The sequence below is a fragment of the Crotalus tigris genome, unplaced genomic scaffold (genome assembly GCF_016545835.1).
Source record: "Crotalus tigris isolate CLP2741 ecotype Arizona unplaced genomic scaffold, ASM1654583v1 scf7180000018371.15429387391:27106975, whole genome shotgun sequence".
Taxonomy (NCBI): domain Eukaryota; kingdom Metazoa; phylum Chordata; class Lepidosauria; order Squamata; family Viperidae; genus Crotalus; species Crotalus tigris.
This window is the reverse complement of record NW_024096970.1, coordinates 20,961,033-20,980,955: the sequence shown is the minus strand read 5'-3', so window position 1 is coordinate 20,980,955 and position 19,923 is coordinate 20,961,033. Positions and strand designations below refer to the sequence as shown.

Genomic DNA, 19,923 nt, shown 5'->3' with positions numbered 1-19,923 from the left:
GGCTTTTCTGGTACAGCCCAACCTAAGCCTTCGCTTGAAAACCTTATTTGTGGCAGATGGCAACATTTCTAAAGATTCACACAAGTCTTTGTGCTCCGGTTGTTTTATTGATGTTACAATAGTTAAAGACAAGACAACGGATAATCCACAGAAATCCAAAGAGTGGTCTTTTGCTCACTTTCTTGTTAGGTAAAAGGTTGTGTTAGACCTACAAAGAAGTCATTTTTTTTTTGAAAGGAAAATACAAGCTGTGGCACCTAAAAGTTACTGAAAATGTCCATCTAGTGGTACATTCACAAAAATGCACCACTAACCTGCAAAAGTTGTAACATGCTTCAAATAAAAAAATGGGGTGAAAAATATGAAAATTTTATAGGGCAAATATATGCAAGAAAAAGTTAGAAAACCATCTGAAAATTGAATTAAACATGAGAAATGAAAACAAGAAAATACAATATAAAGTTATCTCCTACTCATATTTGATTTGGGGGAAAAAATCTGTCAGATAGGATGAAACAATAAGACCCTACTTATTACTCTTGTGGAGGCCCATCAGAGTTGGTCTTTGAAGTGCCAGAACTTGTTGCACGGGCAGGATGCTTGACTTCAATTTCCATTTGGGTTACGTTAGACATCTTTAGGGCTCCAAATTGGTTATTGATGCCTTATAGGAAACTTGAGGTGCCTAGAATTTTTACGAAGCTGCTGCTAGCATGCAATTAGGAAGAAGATAAGGAGCAGAAGTTTGAGCACGCAGATCCCAGCCCAATTCTGTGGATTCTTCCCTAAATGGTAGCAGTGCTGATGTCTCAGATTCATATAGCTTATACAAGTGCTTTTCAGTGGATGTGGATTATCTGGAGCACAATTCAACAGGTAAACTTCTCAATTTGGTGTTCTATCAAGCATGCTTCTTTTACCATCCCTTGCATTTAGAACTTAGTTTGCAACCATCTTATTCCACTGAATCAAATTGAAAAAAATGTGTGACTTAATCTTGCTTGCACCTTTTTCACCAGAGCCCAAACGTTGTTTAGGATCATACTGCAGCAACTAAAAAAAAAAAATTGTAATTCAGATTTGCACTGCATGCAAAACTTTTATTTTTTGCTAATCATGCACTTCCTGTGCTTAAATAGCAACCTCACCTCTGAGAGAAGTGACGAAGCAGATTGGCTGAGCTTTTCTGGAAGATAGATCTGGGTGTATGGATGAATCCCTGAGGGATGATTCTGTGATAAAGACTGGGAAAAAGAAGTGAGGCTATTTAGGAATTATATCATTAGCTGCCTTTGCTTATAAGACAATATCTTTATTGTAGCACTCACTAAAAGTAACAATATATTAAAATTAACTACCAATAAGTAGGTCTCAAGTGCAGACACTTGGGACGCTTATATTATTATACTCGTACACAGCTAGATCAGGATTAACGTGAATTTGATAATGCAACATTCAGTTTATGCAAGGCTGATGCCTGCACCATCCAGTATCACCTTACAGATGAGATAGGCAGCATAAACATTTACTAAATAAATAAAAAATAAATAAAATGTGCAGTTGTAGATGTAGTGAGTTGCTCTGAAGGGGATTTGTTCATTGTTGGATGATGTCACTGTAGATATATTTATGATAGTTTGGTGAAGGTCAAGATCATGGACCATCTTCACCATGAACTCCTGAGCCACTTATGACCCATCTTCCAGGGAAGGCAAGTTGAAATCCTCCAGAACAGCCAGCTTCAGGAACTCCACCACCAATCCAGCAATGAGGTCCAGCATCTCAGGGAGGGAGGGAGAACAGTAGAAAAAGAGCTCCCCACCTTGTCCTAGAACTGAGCTCCTATTGATGTTACATTTCTAGCTAGTGCTATTGGCAGCCATTTTTCTGGGATCTTAATACTGAATTACACATCCAGATTCAATGTCTTCAGGATACTTACCACTCCATTCAATAATTCATAAAGCAGTGCTCCAAAACTCCACCAATCACACGCTTCTGTCAATTCAGAAATTCCACCCACTTCTGCAAAAAATTTAAATTAAAACCTTGAAACATAAAAAAACTGATATTGGCAAAACATCTAAATATTCTTGGAGTAGTCCTATATAGTGGAGCAATCTCAAAGAGCAACAAAGATGATTAGGGGACTCAAAGAGCAACAAAGATGATTAGGCTAAAACATACAAGGAACAGTTGCTGGAATTGGGTATGTCTAGTTTAATGAAGAGAAGGACAAGGGGGACATGATAGCAGTGTTCCAATATCTCAGGGACTGCCACAAAGAAGTGGGAGTCAAGCTATTCTCCAAAGCACCTGAAGGCAGGACAAGAAGCAATGGATGGAAACTAATCAAGGAGAGAAGCAACCTATAACTAAGGAGAAACTTCCTGACAGTTAGAACAATTAACCAATGGAACAACCTGCCTCCAGAAGCGGTGAATGCTCCAACACTGGAAGTTTTTAAGAAGACTGGACAGCCATTTGTCCGAAATGGTGTAGGGTTTCCTGCCTGAGCAGGGGGTTGGACTCGATGACCTCCAAGGTCTCTTCCAACTATTATTATTATTATTACATTACAACTTTGTATATTAACCTTTCCCAGACATAAAAGGCAGGATTACAACAGTCCTTAGGCATACCTGGAGCACAATACAAATCATCTACTGCTTGGCTGCTGTACTGTGGCTCAACCTCACACCACTGGCCAAAGAATGTGAGACGGAGGTGACCTATGAAGAATGTCAACAACAACAGTTACCACTGCAAAGCCAAACACTTTCCTTTTCTAAATTGAATGATTCAATTTATCCCACCTGTACATCTGAAGTCCCCGTTTTAATATATAATGATACATGCAGTCTATCATTGTTTCCCTTTACATCAAAGGAAAAAAGGAATGATCTAGACAAAGATGAGCCAAATGACTCTCAAGAGCATTATCCCCCAATACTTTGACCATATTATATAATAATGAAAGAATCTTCCATCATCCTATGAAGCTCAAGGACAAGTGAAAAGTAACTTTTTAATAAAATCACCTATCACTGCCCTCCACGATGGACTAAAGTTTTCCTTCAGTTCTACCTTAAGAAAAACCTACCAGTATCGTCTAAAAGCAGATTTCGTGGGTTGAGATCCTGGCACAAGATTCCCTGTTGGTGGAGACCCTCCAGAGCCAAAATCAATTCAGCTGCCCAAACTTGGATCTGCTCCTCATTTATGTCCCAATTGAGAGGAGTATGGCTTTGGGCAACTGGTTCCACTAAAGATCCATGCCATCCTATTGTTAGTTGGGTTTTGAAATGTTTATGATCAAGAACTGGTGCCCTCTGCATAAAAGTGTCATCTTCTCCTCTTGTTTCTATCTTCTCTCCATAGTCCTCTTCAAGAGTTCCAGGATACAACTGATTTTGCCATGGAGTTTCTCTCTTTGAATTGTTGTATCCTCTTGTTACTTCTATGGCAGAGTGGTTAGATCTTTTACCTGTTTGTGGCTTTGGTTCTGGCTGAGGAGTCTCTTTCCCAGATGTAGTTCCAATGCCATCAACTGTCATAAATGAATCACAGGACCTGAAAGTCAGTCTCTGGCTGACTGAGTGATTCTGTTCTTGAGGTATGGTTTTGCTTGTAGATTCTGTAGCACCAGGAAAGGGGTGGGTTGTGCTTAGATTCTTCTTCCATGGTCCACCTGCCTTTTCAGTATGCCACCTGTGCTCACTTGAGGTTCTAAAAGAAAGATGGCTGGATGAATGTTTCATAGACATCAAACAGTCCATTTTTTTCAACAGGGGATGATTTACAGATACAGGCATTGGGCCATTATTGTTTTCAGGATAGATGTTGCAGCTCTGTTGAGAGTCAGAACCAGTTTCATGAAAGCTTTCTATGTGCTCTTCTTCCCGGATATACCCAAAATCCGAAGTGAGCTTTGAACTCAGTAAGGGAGAACGGACAGAGGCAGAACCATGATGGGAGCGAAGATATGACCAGAGGTTTCCTCCTGTGAAAAGGGAGAAAAGTAACAGCTAGAAATAGTTGGAAACACTGCAACCCCAGATCTCTGTTTAGTTTCACCTACTTTTCCCACCAATACTAACCACTACTATTAATCAGAATTCAGATGGCTCATTAGAATTCTTTCTTACTGAATCACAAACAAGTGGTTATCTTCCTAGACATGGGCTGTGACCTTGCTTTCTACTATTGGCAAAGCTGTCAACATTTTTACAGAAATCTGGTCTGGAAGATGAAATCAGGAATGCCATCCATCTACCAACAAATTCTCACCTTTCACGTGTTCCAAGTGGAGGAAGATGGAATCCTTACTTACAGAATAGCGCAATAATTCTGTCATAAAGGGGATTCCATGTGGGATGATGGTCTGCCTTTGCCGGGTCTCCACATGGGATTTGGGGATGCTCTGATGAAAAGGACATAGTATCAGAAAAAAATAAGTTAAGAATCTTCTTGAACCAAAAGAGCCCAGTAGCTTACCAGTGGGGCTAAAAGTTTGTCCTTGTTCTTACTATTCCTTCTTCTACAAGCATAGCTGAAAGTTGACCTTCGAAGCCACCATTCCACATAGACCACAGAATTCCTTCATAATTTTTCTAATATATTATCTCTTTTTAAAAAATAATTTTCATTAAAAGATTTTATATTTTAAAAACTTCAAAAACATAAAAGAAATAAAAAAGAAATCATAAAGGATAAAAGAGAAAGTGAAAGATAATATAGATAACCTTTATTGTCATTTTTTTCTGTCAACTCACTGGCACACATAATTATGTGTACACACACATATACATAACACACATGTACACATGCTATATACGTGTGTGTGTATACACACATATTAATCACTGTCAATTTTGAATACATAGCAGAAAGAGGAAACTTGAGAGTTCACAAGGTTGATACTATATAAAACAAAACTGTGATGTTCTGCTTTGGATACCATGGACCCTCCTTCCAAAAGGTAACAAAGAAAACTGGTCATAGAGAGGATGTGTAGAGTCCCTGACAACACTGCTCAAGCAGTGCTTATATGCCATGTCCTAGATAGAAGGAAGTAAACGTCCAATAATCTTTTCTGCCATCCGCAACACTCTCCGCATGACCTTCCTGTCCGAAGCAGTAATGCAATATGACAGGTTACTCTTGATCGTCCCTCTATAGAAAATGATAAGGACAGGTGAAGGAAGATGTACTTTTCTCATGCGATGCAGAAAATGCAGGCGCTGCTGTGCCAGCTTCACCACTCTCACTGTTGAGCAACCAAGCTAACCTATTCATTAGCTACACACCCAGAAACCTGATGCTGCTGACCACCTCCAAAGTTGAATCATTAATACACAGAGGTGTGTAGCTGTATGAAAGAGGTGTATGAATGATAAAAGAAAAAAAAAGAAGATACAGATAGTTAAACATAATTATATGTTTAACTACCGGTCAAAGTTACAAGGGCACTGAAAAAAGTGACTTATGACCAGGGCTTTTTTTCCATAGAACGCCCAGAACGGAGTTCCAGCACCTTTATTGGATGGAACCTTGTAGGGTAGGCAAGGCAGGTTGTATAATGTGTGTGAGTTCCGGCACCTTTTTTTTTTTTTAAAAGAAAAAAAGCACTGCTTATGACCATCGCAGTATCCCCACAGTCAAAATTTAGGCATTTGGCAATTGCTATGTATAAACAATGGCTGCATATCCCAGAGTCACGTGATCATCGCATGCAAGTTTTCCAGCCCACTTTCAACAAAATTAAGGGGAAAAACTGGATTTGCTTAACAATCACGTGTTTTACTTAACAACTACATGATTTGCTTAAGAACCATATTAAAAAATATTGTAAAATCAGGTGCAATCTACTTAACAATCGCTTTGCTTAGCAACAGAAACTCTGGTCCCAATTATGGTTGTAAGTAGAGGACTACCTATATCTAAAAAAGTGACTTCCAATCTTCTTTGCAGCAATTACAAACAATTACCACCTTCACTTGCCCATATTACAAATCATGGTCCTTTCTTCTCATAAACAAATCTTTTTATCTAGTCTATACTATCTCAATCCAGGGAGGTATGTTGTCTCCCTGGAGCAAAAATCAAGATCATGCAAAGTATTAGTACCGCGTTATAAAACCCTAGTAAGACCACATCTGAAATACTGCAGCCAATTTTGTTCACCATATCACAAAAAATATGTTGAGAGTTTGGAAAAAAATCAGAGAAGAGCAATTAAGATGATCAAAGGCCTGGAGACTAAAACATATGAAGAACGGCTGTGGGACTTGGGTTTGGCTAGTAGTCAAAAGAAAACAAGAAATAGACATGATAGTAGTATTCCAGTATTTGAGGGGCTGCCACAAAGAAGAGGGGTCATGTTATTCTCCAAAGCACCAGAGGGCAGGCTGAGAAACAATGGTTGGAAACTGATCAAAGAGAGAAGCAACCTGGAATTAAGGAGAAACTTCCTGACAGTGAGGACAATTAATCACTGGAACAGCTTACCTCCAGAAATCATGGGTGCTCCATCACTGGAGATTTTTAAGAAGAACTAGACAATCACTTATCTGAGATGGTATAGATTCTCCTGCTTGAGCAAGGGGCTGCACTAGAAGACCTCCAATGTCCCTTCCAGCTCTACTCTATTCTATTCAATCAGCATGTAAATAAGACATAAGTACATACTTACATACATACACACCCTCTTCTATATTCTCTCTGGGATGAATCTAGCACTTAGAGGAAGTGTTCTTCACAGTTCCTGTTTCTCTCTTCAAAGCTGCTCTAGAGGGCTAAGGGAACTCTCAAGACAGTATCAGAAGAACAGAAGGTTGTAAAAGGGGGAAGAAAAACAGGAAATGTCCCTTCCTGCCCCTTTCCTCCAATTAAGCAATCCCTGATAGAGGTGCCATATATGAAATCAGCACCAATGAGTTTTAATGAACAATATTAAAGGTGGAAGATTTTACATATTAAGCTAACATCATTAATACTATTACTAAGGTTGAATATATCTGTTGGCGTGACAAAAAGCCAATCTACTGTATTTATAACTTCCTTCAGGACAAGAGACGTCACCAACTTTTTTTGCATTATGCAAAATGGCTATGGGCCAATAAAAGAGGGCCACATTAGATAAAACAGGTCCAAATCCTCACCCCTTCCTCAACTAGTTCCTGCTACCATACTGACAAGGCTGGATTAAAAACAAAACCAAAAAAACCCTTCCAAATCCAAACAGAAAAGAAAAGGTTCCGTCACGGTCACATTTAAAAAGGTTTTGTATGCTCCTCTTCTGCAATGGCCCCAACACAGATTCAGGGGAAAATAACTCAGCGTTACTTACACAGTGGTGCCATATCTAGAACTATAAAAGAGAACAGAAAAAGGGAAAGCCACATACCTTCAATATAAAGGTGTCCCCAGTAGCTGGATCCTGCACTATTTGCACCTATAAGCAACACAACATATATCAGCAGCATCTCAAGGTGGTCCTGCTCTTATATTAATCTGTTGGTACAGCTGGTCCTCAACTTATTACCATTCTTTTAATGGCCAAAGTTACAATGGCACTGAAAAAGATGACTTATGACCAATTCTCACACTTATAACCATCGCATTTCCCCCCCCCCAGTCACATGATCAAACTTTGAGTGTTTGGCAAACAGCATATACTCAAGTGGTTGCAGCATCCTGGGATTATCATGAAGGGATTTAATTGTGCTTATGATTTTAGTATGTTTAAGTTTGACATTAGCATTTATTTTATATATAGTAACCATTTTATATTGATGCTTATAGTATTATCATGTAATCATTGTCTTGTTATTTTGTAATCATTATTTTGTAGTTAATTGCTTGATCAGATGATATATATATATATATATATATATATATATATATATATATATATATATATATATATATATATATATTTTCTGAGGTTTTCGCGGGTATTTGTATGTAGGTCTTTGGTTGTTCGGGTTTTTTCCCACGTAAAATTGGAAGTGTCTTGGCGACGTTTCGACGAAGTCCCATTCGTCATCTTCAGGCTGGTGCTTTCAGCTTCGTGCCTCGAGCAGCAATGTGTGGTCTATCATCTATCTCGATGGCTTCTCTGATTATTCTGCCAAAAGTGAACATTTTAATAACAGAATAATCAGAGAAGCCATCGAGATAGAAAAACGCCCACACAGCATGAACAAGCGAGATGATACCTCCCGCCTACCAGCCATTTGGAAACCCGCCCTCATTGACAAACGACTCCCTAACCCAAAAAATGATACCAGACCCACACTCACAAAAACCACACAGGATGTCACCACCAAACATCCACGCAAAAAACAAACCCAAAGCCACACTGACTATGAGGCACGACCACAAACCAGAAGCCAGAGCATAGCTGCATCATTAGCCACTTTAAACCCCCCCAATCCATACATGAAGCAAACTGACACCCTCCATGAAGAGGAAGCACGACCACGAACGCGAAGCCAAGGAATGGCAGGGCAGCCCAAAATCTTGAATCCCTCTGCAACTCAGACTAACCTGAGCACAACCAAACAGAACACTCCCCCAGCCAATCAGAGCACAGCCAACCCCCCAGCCAATCAGAGCACAGCCAACCCCCCAGCCAATCAGAGCACAGCCAAGCCCCTAACCAATCAGAACACACCTCCACCCAATCAGAACACAGCCAAGCTCCCACCCAATCAGTTCATACCTCCACTGGCAGTTAAAAGGAAGAAACAGCCAAGACCACACACTGCTGCTCGAGGCACGAAGCTGAAAGCACCAGCCTGAAGATGACGAATGGGACTTCGTCGAAACGTCGCCAAGACACTTCCAATTTTACGTGGGAGAAAACCCGAACAACCAAAGACCTACATATAGGTGATTGCTTATATGAAAAGAGCACAGTAAGGGGAGGGGGAAAAGGAGTTACGGATGGAGCCTGGGTTGCTGTGTATGAGTCATCATCTAGGAATTATTTTTTTGTGCCATCTTATGCCTGGTACTGAGACCTGATCTTTTTGTTCTGGAAAGGTATTAAAGGTGGAAGACATCTTTTCTGCTTGCTTGCCTTCATTCCTCTACCAGCCACGAAGAGGAATCAGGCAGTCCCTCTCTGTTTTGATCAAAATAAAGTTGTAATCTTTATTGAAACCTCGGCTCAGGACTTTCTTTGGCTCTTTTAAATTCCTGAGTAACACTGGGGCAATTGTGAGGCTAAGTGGAAAAACCTTACAATCATTTGCAATCTTCCTAGGAGCTTCTGACAAGCAAACGCAATGGGGGTAAAGGCTACGTTCACTTAACAACTGTATGATTCACAACTGTAGGGATTTTGCTTATTCAGGGCAAAAAAAGGTTGTAAAATGGGGCGTAACACACTTAACAACCATCTTGCTTAGCAATAGAAATTTTGAAGTCAATTGGGGTTATAAGTTGAGGACTGCCTAAAATCAACTGGAGATTCTGTTCTAGAGCTAGAAACATCTGCCTTTAGACCCAAGAGCACCACTAACCACTCTTTAGATCTCATCCTCCTCTTAATTCTTTGATTCTTCAATCCAATTTCAGAATGCTCAGTCTTACTGAGCTTTTTATGTTGGACATACAGATAATATCTAAGGAAAATTCCTTCACTTTCCAGATGTCGAGTTTGCCATCTGTGATCAGTTGCTGATAATTTCTTAGGCTGGAACTATCTTCATCAAAGTGAAATGCTTGCTTTAATGAGGCTCCAGTGTGAAAACCCATTTGCTACAATAGGAAGATTAGTTTTTATAATTCTCTGGGACCAGTCATGTCAACTTCTATCACAACCATGTTACAGCTGCTCTTTTGGAACATTTGTGTTGCCTGAAGCTAGGTATCTCCATCATAAACAGTGAGTTACCTTATCAATTATTCCCACTACTTTACAGCGCTTGAGATTCTCCACTGGTGTGCTGAGTGTCCTTATCGGACGAAAGCGAAGACTGCTGTAACCCTACAACCAACAAGGAAACACATCTTCAAAATGGAGTCAGACAATTAATAGCAATTAAACTTTATTGACCTTTCCAAGCCCAAATGTGCTTCAAATATTTTTGAATGTTCAGCCTTTCTTGAAAACTGCAACATTTACAATCCACTTCATATTACAGATCAATCATAGTGTTAAAAGCATTCTAGGACTCACATGGAAAAGCTCTGGCCATGTGGTCAGGTTCCATAACATCAGGATAAATTTTCCATCATCTCCTCTACCTCTGTAGTATTCCATTCCTCCACAATTTAACTGTTTATAAAGCATATAATGAAACTATATGCTATGAGTAAGGATGATACCATATTCCAAAACAATATATTTAAAAGTGGCCCAAGAGAATGGCTTAGAAAAGGATCTACAAAAGAAATTGACTCAGGTTTTAAAATTTAAAGGGAAACTTACAAACAAAGAGACCTAGATAATTATTTCCTATTGAATTTGCAAAAGAAGCTTGTTAAAGCTTTGAAAAACTCTGTGAGATGGGGCAAAGAAGAAATGAAATCAATAATATTTGAATGAATTAAAATTTAAAAATTTTAAAGTAAAAAGAAGGAACTATAAATTTGCCTTAAGGTTAAAACAAGGTATGTAGTTACTTCTGGAAATCCTTTATGGACTTTCTGCTGACATGAGAATTGAAAAGATGATATTTTATGTATTTGTTGATAGGTAAGAGATGGGATGAAGAAATAAATGTTTGTAACCTTAGCGTGGGTGAAGTCACTAAATTTGTTTATATTTATTGTGATGAAATTTGGAAGTCACTTCTTTATATATTTTTCTCTTTTTTATTATATTCTTACTTTTCTTTTTCCTCTTTTTTCTTGTATTTTTTACTCCTTTCTATTCATTTTTTCTTTAAATTTAGTTAGTACTAGATTTTACTATTATAATCAAAATTCTTAATAATTATATATATATATATATATATTTAAAAATTATAGTGGTGCTTAAAAGTGTGGGAAACATATTTTTAAATATTTCTGCATAAATATGACCTAAAATGTGATCTGTTCTTCACGCAAGTCCTAGAACTAGATAAAGAGAACCCAGTTAAACAACTGAGTCAAAAACATTATACTAGTTTAATCCCAGAAATTTTGACCATTAGGAGTCTGAAAAGGCATGTCATAAGATGGCAGTGGCAAGCCACTTATATTATTGCCAAGGGAACTGCATGGATGAGATGAACCAGAGTCAACCTCAAATCAAGGACTTTATAATAGCTACAATGTGAATCACACACAAATTCAATATAGGCTGAGGACACCTATGCAGGTTTTCCACTTGCTATCATGGATTGAAAATAGAACAAGTAACTGAATATAAAAATTTCAGCCCCAATATTAACGCTTTTGTTTAAGGGGAAGAGTCGTATTCATGACTTCAAGTAAGAAGTTCCTGTACATTTGAGAATTCTGATAAAACAGAAATGAATTTAGGAATCCAGAATGATTTAGGGGAAATATTGTGTTGTGTTGTGATGACAAGGATACTCCCAATTACATTAAATGTTGATTGTAATTGGGAGTATCTGTAAAGAAAAGATTGGAGATATACAAGCAAAAAAAAAAGACAGTGACATTAATTATTATGGCGAGCCAGTTTGGTATAGTAATTAAGGCACCGGGCTAGAAAACAAGAGCTCATCAGTTTTCAAGGGCCACCTTAGCCATGAAAGCCAGCTGGGTGACACTGGGTCAGTCACTCTCTCTCAGCCCAACCCACCTCACAGGTTGTTGCTGTGGGGAAAATAGGAGGAGGAAAGTGTGATGGATATATTCGCACCTTGAATTATTTATAAAAATAATTAAGGCGCAATATAAATAAGTAAATAAAATTAAAATTAACCTCAAACAGCATATCATCCATTAAGCATGGAATTTCTGTCTGGCAACTTCCTTAGTTATGAGTTTTTTTCCTAGAAATTTAAAATTTACTGAAATAATTCTGCAGTCTGTATAGAAAGAAACTTCTCTACACAACTTCAAAACTTGCACAGGTTGAGATGTCCATCAATTCTGCCTAAACCTCATTTCTCCCAGTCCTTCATGCAACCTCCTGGTTTAGAATAGAATAGAATAACAGAGTTGAAAGGGACCCTTGGAGGTCTTCTAGTCCAACCCCCTGCTCAGGCAGGAAACCCTATACTATTTCAGACAAATGGTTGTCCAATCTCTTCTTCAAAATGTTGGAGCATTCACAACTTCTGGAGGCAAGTTGTTCCACTGGTCAATTGTTCTATCAGGAAATTTCTTCTTAGTTCTAGGTTGCTTCTCTCTTTGATTAGTTTCCATCCGTTGTTTCTTGTCCTGCCTTCAGGTGCTTTGGAGAATAGCTTGACTCCCTCTTCTTTGTGACAACCCCTGAGATATTGGAACACTGCTAACATGTCACCTCTAGTCCTTCTTTTCATTAAACTAGATATACCCAATCCCAGCAACCATTCTTTATATGTTTTAGCCTCCAGTCCCCTAATCATCTAGTGGTGATGCTGTTTAACCCACATTTTTCTATTTTATCAAGTAGTAGGTTGTGGTCTACTTTATCAAATGCCTTACTGAAATCCAAATAAATTATATCCACAGCATTCGTCTGGTCCACTAATTTTGTCATCTTGTCAAAGAATGCAGTAAGATTTGCCTGGCATTTTTTGACAAACTCATGTTGGCTTTTGGTTATCACTTTGTTTGCCTCTAGGTGTTCACTGATTCATTGCTTATCTTTTCCAGAATCTTCCCAGGTATTGAGGTCAAGCTGATAGGTCTATAGTTTCCTGGATCTATTCTTTTTTCTTTTTTGAAGATGGGAATTACATCAGCTCTTTTCCAGTCCTCTGGTAGTTCCCCAGTGTTCCAGGATCTTTGAAAGATATAGTTGAGTGGTTCTGAGATCACATCTGCCAGTTCCTTCAGAACCTTGAGGTGTATTCCCTCTGGTCCTAGTGATTTGAAATCTAGGGTGGACAAGTGCTTACTTACTATTTCCTTGCCTATTTTAACTTATGCTTCTGTTTTTTATGATACAGTTTTTGATAGGTTGGACTGTTTTTTTTCCTTTGTGTAAAGATGGATGCAAAAAATGACTTTAGTTCTGTTTTCTTCCTGTTGCTTGTACCTTCTTGCCATTTTCTCCCAATAATGGACCAATCATTTCCTTGAATTTTTTCTTATTTTTCTACGTTGAAAGCAGTTTTTTTTTTATTTTGTTAAAATACAGTATCTGCCTAAACAATCATTTTCTTTGTAAAAATTTAAAGCTATTGCTTTCTGGCACTTCTGAGTGTACCCAAAATATAGCAGAAAAGTTTTTAAGCAAAAATGAGATAACCATTTGTCCGGGAGACTATGCAAATTCTGCTTTGGGCAGGAAGTTGGAATAGAAGATCTGCAATCTAACCAGATTATTCTGTGAGGCACTGAACTGGCAAGTAATTTAAGCTAGATCCCTTCAGTTTTCAAATCATGCTAAAAGCCTTCATTCTGAAGGCATGCCTGTTCTTTTCCACAACTGCTCTGCTTTAATCCTCTCTGCCTCCAGAAATGTTTCAAAACACTGGACTCACTAAAGCTAGAGTCCCCAATCCCAGGGCCGCGGCATGAGCAGTTTGGAACGGGGCCATGGAAATGGATGAGCAGTGGGCGAGTGTATGCATGTACACTCCATTTGCCCACCGCTCATGCAAATGGAGCTGCAGACACGCATACACACTTGCAGACTGCTTCTACAGAACCACTGGTCCACAAAGCCAGAAAGGTTGGGGAACTCTGCACTAAAAGATCTACCTAGAGTCCTGCTAACATGCCACAACTCCAGTTTCTCACCGTTTCAGTAGAATTGCCATTCCCCAAATTACATTGTAGGTGGCAGTTGAAGATCTCCTCTGCCCGTTTTAGGTATTGGGTGATCTTCCTCTTCACGGCTTCACGGCGCTCTTTGTTAGGATCCACTGTCAAGAGTTATGTGCATTAATTCATGTTGAGGCCTTGTTTATTTGTTTTACTTATTTGGCTTTTGTGCCATGTTGAATTCTGTGCCCCTTATATATCCTATTCCAGTGATGGCAAACCTTTTAGAGACCGAGTGCCCAAAAACTGGCCCTGCCCCCACTCCACCCCCCCGCCCCCACTCTGCCCCTCATCCCCCACCCTGCCTGCCCACAGGACCACTCATCGCCTCCAGGGCCTGCCGCAGATCGCCCAGGCAGCCCATCAACACTATGGCGGTCACGCCCTCTGCCTGCGCCCTGCAGCATCAACTGCATGATGGGTTGTGAGGGCAGAGCCTTGTCTACACTGCCTGGCTGCCATGTCCTTGGCTGCGCTGCTCTGTGTGGGCCATGCTCGTGGGTGACTCTCCTTCAGGGGGGCTGCTGGAAAGGAGGGGGTCGCGGGGGGGGAGGCAAGGCTGGGGCAACGGCACATGTGCCCACAGAGAGGGCTCTGAGTGCCGCCTCTGGCACCCGTGCCATAGGTTCACCACCACTGTCCTATTCCATAACCCTTGGTTGAATTGGTGGATATTGAAATTGAATAAAATAAAGTATAAAAAAACAGCAACAAATTACACTTCCCCACTGAGAAGCAATCAAATCTTTAAATGGTGTAGTGGTTAAGGTGTTGGCCTAGAAATTAGGAGATTGTGAGTTCTAGGCCTCCTTTAAGCAGCAAAGTGTGGAAAAAAGGAGAGAGCATCGTATACGCCCCCTTGAATTTACAAAATAAAGGTGGATATAAATCTAATAAATAGGAAAAATAAACATAAGCTTGTTTCTTATTGTACTGCTTTTCCTCATATCTACTATTTTACCAACTAGCATTCCCCAAACTGCCATCCAGAACAATCTAGACCACTTCATGCTTTAAAGTAGCATAATATTAATCCACATCTGAGTCATGTGGAACCTATCCTATAAAAGTAGATTTATCAACAGAGGAAAATTACCCTTGATAATCATATAAGTCACCAAGTACAACCCACCAAACAATCTGCTTGCTTCCAAGCTTCATCTTCTCAAGATACTTCACAATCCCATCTTACCTTGCACCCCACTGAGAAGCACATCCACACCATTCTTGTAGTGGTTGAATGCTTCTTCATAGTCTTCACTTACATCCCGTTCCAGAGCCAGACGGATCTGCTTAGCTGCATCCACCAGGTAGTCGCGCTTCCCAGGACCATGTATGTCAATACTCCCTGGTGCAACCCGGCTTCGAATTTGTTCAAGATATACACGGGCCTGGGAGAAAGCTCGGTTACAGGACTCTGAATCCATTTCCCAAAAAATATCCTACAGATACTCTCCTTAAGAAGTAGCCATTCTCAAGAGATTGTTATCATCCACATCCTGCAATGCATGAGACAAAGGCAGAATTACCCTGACCATCAGCCATACAGAATATAACGAGAAAAGATGTACCTCAATTATATCTGAAAGGCCTCAATTACATCTGAAAGATATATCTTTGACTGTTAACATAGGTGTTTTGCATGTTGCAAGAAGTGTCACTTCAGAAGAAAGATTCCCTTTTTGCAGATTAAAAAAATGGAGGTCTTTTCTTCTATAAACCCAGTGGCGTTATCAGAGCAAAATGAACAAGTTCTCCAAAGGTCTAGGGAAAAAAAGGGAAGAGTAATTAAATCCAGATCTAAAAGCTATTCCAACTGTTATTCTATCAAACTGACCTGGCAACTAAAATCTGCAGCATTTGCAAATATTACAAAGAATTATTGTTAACCAACTTTTCAATCAATGATACTAATTTAAAAGCTACAGCTCTCCTTTAGAGAAACAAGCAGCAAGTGGCTAAGATCCAATATCTGGGATGCAACAGTAGGACCACTGGATGGGGTTGATTAAGAATCACACTACTTAAATTTGCTTGATTGAATGGACCAAGGTAGCAATAAAATTAAAATAAACAGGCAACCACTTATTATGGGCTATAAGATTGGAAAAGGAAAAACCCAAACAACCATTATGTGGCCAAAAGAAATTAAGAGAATGTTTAATTCCTTGCTGCCAGCCAGGAGTTGTTTGATGTGGTAACCCTAACTGTGGAAGCAAATCCAGCGGTTACTTTGGATTCCTGTACCTGAGTCAGGTCGACGTAGCTGCTAACGGTTTGAGACACGTCTATATGGAAAGGCTGATTGCTTTTCACGCTGGACGCCCCAGACAAGATGGAGGTATATAAGACCTCGGTTCCCGCAGTGCAGGCATGTATGCTTTTCATGGAGAAGCTCCTCCTGGCTTGACCTATTGCAAGCATCCCAGGAGGAGGCTTAAATAAGACGCTGCTAGGAAGAAGCATCCAGTGCTAGCATTGCAGGAAGCCCCCTAAGAATCACGGGCATAACCTTAGCAATCACGCGGTCTTGTAGGAGTTTCGCCATCGGGGGGGGGGGTACGAGGAACTGACCTCGCCTAGCCCTGCCTACTCCACCCAGAGACCGAATTGCCAATGAAACTGCGCTGCAGTTACTGGAATCATCCCGGAGATGATGTAAATCCGTGACGGAGACTGGACCAGCAGGGGACAGGTGGCCACAGAAGGCGCGGGGAGGGCAGTGGGCCTCACAGATACACGAGACTCGGCAATACCTTGAAAAGCTGATGGCCCGAGAGGCTAGTAAGAGCGGAGATAAGGCAGACGGGACCTCCCACGCCTATATCCATCTCCGCCCGGGGCAAAAGCTACAACGACCGAGGAATCCGGTGCAGGCTGCAACTTGTACGGCTGTGGCTGTCCGCGGTGGTCTCCCATTGGTTGAGGATGAGCTCATCATCTCGCCTTTTAGAATAGAGCTCCAATCGGCGGGTTTCTCCGGCGTTTGGAGAGCCGGCCTGCGGGGTCCAACGAGATACCGGTAGTATAGGGTCGTGGACGGACGGGAGGGGCTGGCGGGGAAGGGGTTCAGGGTTTCCCGCTTTAGCGAAGTAAAGATGTTGGGCTTGGAGAGGAATGAACTGCAGGAGATAGTAAAGGCAGAACAAGAGGAGGAGGGATTGGAAATTGGTGTGTCTTCTCAGAAAAGTGGTTTCGTTTCTTACTAATTATCCCCACCACGCACGCACACATCTTTTCCGTGCCATCATTACTATTCTAAGTCTGCGGGAAACCAGAGCGCAAGCATTTCTTTGCAAGGCAAGTTCTGGTTCTCTAAACGGTCACGTGGGATTCTGTGAAAGGAAAAAACAACTATATTCTGATAACCTACGCTTAACCTCTGCCATGTAAGCATCACGATTTGAAAAAAAAAGTATGTTTGCCCAATTAACCATCTTGGAATTATCATCTCTAATTTTGCAACACTTCCTTCTCATTTCATGCCAAGAGTGCGGCTGCTCAAATAACATTGTTTACAGAACTAAAAGTTGGAGTGAGACCAGAAGCAGCTATCTTTGATCTCGTTATTCTGATTTGATTGGGGTGCCTGTTTTAGGCAAAATCTGAATCTACCTTTTTGTGTTCCACCTCGAAAAGCATCCTTGCAAACATTAGAAAGTGCACTCTCTGGGTCTCTTTTTTAAAAATAATAAATTTTGTTAAAAATTACAGTTGCTAAGATACAAACTAATGCAAAGTAAAAAAAATAATAAAAAGTAGAAGTTACAGAATAAAAAAGAAAAATAGAAAAGAAAAAATAAAATAAAATATAGAAAAAAAATACATTACCTTACTTCCTCCTTCATCACAAGAAGTGTAAACAATTTTAGTTACTTATCACTTTCTCTTAAAATATATGAGCTCTTCTTTTCATATCCAGCTATTATCCATATAAACAAATGCTTAAAGCCTCATTGCTTCAGTCCTGATCAGCAAAAGCCCATTAAGGGTTACCAGAGATAACAATGTATCTAGTTAACATTGATCAAATAAACCAACTTTATATTCTTTGTTTTTACTCTTAACAATTTTGATTTTTAATTCCTTCAAATAATATCTTGATTTCTTTTCATTTTTTCTTTGTAGCTTCTCACAACTTTCTTTTTGAACACGTCTCTTTTGTAAATCCAATGTAAGAAAATTATTCAGGTCAATCTCTTAGCTTGTTTTTTGTATATTTCTTTTATTTATTAAGACATCACCCGTTTTCTTTTATATGTCCAATGTAGCATCTTTTTATATCATTCTTTATCCTATAATTTTAAAATCCACTTTCAGATCAGTCTGATTTATTGCCAGTTTAAACTTATTCCTCTTCCATAACATTTTAAACAGTCTATCAATAGAGACAACACTCTTGAAATTAACTTCTGAGTCTATTGTTCAAAAATATCCTTTAATATGTCCATAGTTAAACAATTTTCTTTCATTCTGTATTACTAGTCAAATTTAGCTGCACTTCTCCTTTAATTGTAATCTCCAGCTCCTTGCAGTTCCTTCTAGTGACCAACTTTCAAAGTTTCATCTTATCATTTTTTTAAAAGAATTCAAAACAAAACATTTTCCCATTAATTTAAACTTAATTCCAAAATCTTATTTCAAATTTATCTGGATCTTAGTCCATTTGTAATTTTCCAAAATCAAAGTTTTAATCACTTTTTGCTGTTTGCTAAAAAAAAAAAAATTAAGTCTTTAAATTGTTTAAAACTTGTTTTGCTAAGGATTGAAGGAAACTCACCCAGTGCTGTAAAACCTGTTAATCAAAAGTTTCTAATAACTGAAAAGAGTTAACAAACAGTGAACCCAGTGCTCTTAAAGATGTCAACCATGAATTCAGCAAGATAGATACTCCACCCTCATCTTCCAGAGATTGCTGGATGGATATTCCACCCATTGGAGACTGCTGTTTTGTGGTCTTCTTGCAAGGAGCAATGGTCTGGAGCACTTTTGGGTGATCTTCAGTCCTCTTCTTACCCGGAGAGGAAATATGAAAAGCCAGTCTGCCTGCTGTTTATTCTGCTGCAGTTCTGCTGCTAAAAGCAGAGCCATTTTCAGTTCACCATTTCTTTCTTGGAAGTCAGAAAGAAAATTTCTTTAGAAGGATCTCATGGCTTAGCAGGAACTATTTCTATTTGAAATTGTAGTACTTCAACTGTAATTAATAATAATACACATAAAATGTTATGTTCTAAGGATCTTCAAACGTTTTGTGCCAGAGAATACAGATTTTAAGAATATATTTACCATCTGTTTTTCACAAGAGGAACAGATGAAGATGATATCCTTCTTACCATTTAGTCTCTGAATCACTTCAGCTTTTTCTTAGAAAGTGAGCTGTTTCCAGCCAAACACTAGCCTCAGCCATCGACTCTTACTTTCTACAAATGCCTTTAGTAGTTCTATGGAGCCTCCAGCATTCTTGGAAAAAAAGATTCATTAGCTTTATGATATTGTAGTTTCCCATTTGTTTACTTATAGTTAAAATAATATAAAGTAAAATAAGTCATGGAACTAATCAGGTACTAAATGAAGTACTATTATTAAAGGAAAATATTAGTAGCTCAGAGTGGAAATGAAGGGTCTTTGGTGCTCTCTGAGCTTGGTTGTTTTCTTGCAGACGTTTCATTACCCAAGGTGATGGGAAAATGCTACTTAACATCATCCATGCTAGTGATCAGTGCTAGTCACTGATGATGTTACCTAGTTTGTGTAATGAAATGTCTGCAAGAAAACAACCAAGCTCAGAAAGCATCAAAGACACCTCACCCCCCTTTATTGGTAATATTGGCACTCATAAGCATTTCTTCATATTCTCTGTGTCTTTCTCAGCCATGTGTGGGAGAAAGTGCAGTTGGCTGAAGGAAAATTTGATCCTAATTATGTCTTCATATATGGCAAACAAAAACATTTTTCCATCACTTCCTTGTCCTTGCCAGAGTGAAAGTTGCATTCTGAACTATAGATGTCTCATATCGGGAATTTCCTGTGCCG

General features: G+C 39.3%; 1 protein-coding gene across 4 annotated transcripts; it reads right to left on the bottom strand.

Moving 5' to 3' along the window:
* Window positions 1-87: 87 nt before the first annotated feature.
* On the bottom strand, window positions 88-17,878 carry RPS6KL1 (ribosomal protein S6 kinase like 1). 4 transcript variants are annotated; one of them, XM_039351715.1, is made up of 12 exons: window positions 16,647-17,878; window positions 15,491-15,654; window positions 15,083-15,389; window positions 13,867-13,991; window positions 9,908-10,000; window positions 7,409-7,456; window positions 4,291-4,423; window positions 3,104-4,003; window positions 2,643-2,732; window positions 1,943-2,025; window positions 1,149-1,244; window positions 88-1,053 (listed from the first exon to the last, which is right to left on the bottom strand). In XM_039351715.1, the coding sequence occupies exons 3-12, from the start codon at window positions 15,315-15,317 to the stop codon at window positions 940-942; spliced, it is 1,917 nt and encodes a 638-aa protein (XP_039207649.1). In that variant the 5' UTR covers window positions 15,318-15,389; window positions 15,491-15,654; window positions 16,647-17,878; the 3' UTR covers window positions 88-939. The 4 variants fall into 4 exon arrangements, with proteins under 4 accessions (XP_039207649.1, XP_039207652.1, XP_039207648.1 ...); XM_039351718.1 differs by lacking the exon at window positions 15,491-15,654; XM_039351714.1 differs by lacking the exon at window positions 16,647-17,878 and adding an exon at window positions 16,138-16,610 and having other exon boundaries at window positions 15,083-15,654.
* Window positions 17,879-19,923: the final 2,045 nt, after the last annotated feature.

Coding starts and splice junctions, on each gene's coding strand:
- RPS6KL1 (XM_039351715.1), bottom strand. CDS start 15,317: ATGGATTCAGAGTCCTGTAACCGAGCTTTCTCCCAGGCCCGTGTATAT. Junction 2,733..3,103: donor TCTGCTTTTAGACGATACTG/GTAGGTTTTTCT, acceptor CATTCTTCATAG/GTCACCTCCGTCTCACATTC. Junction 1,054..1,148: donor CTTCGTCACTTCTCTCAGAG/GTGAGGTTGCTA, acceptor TTTTTTTTTTAG/TTGCTGCAGTATGATCCTAA.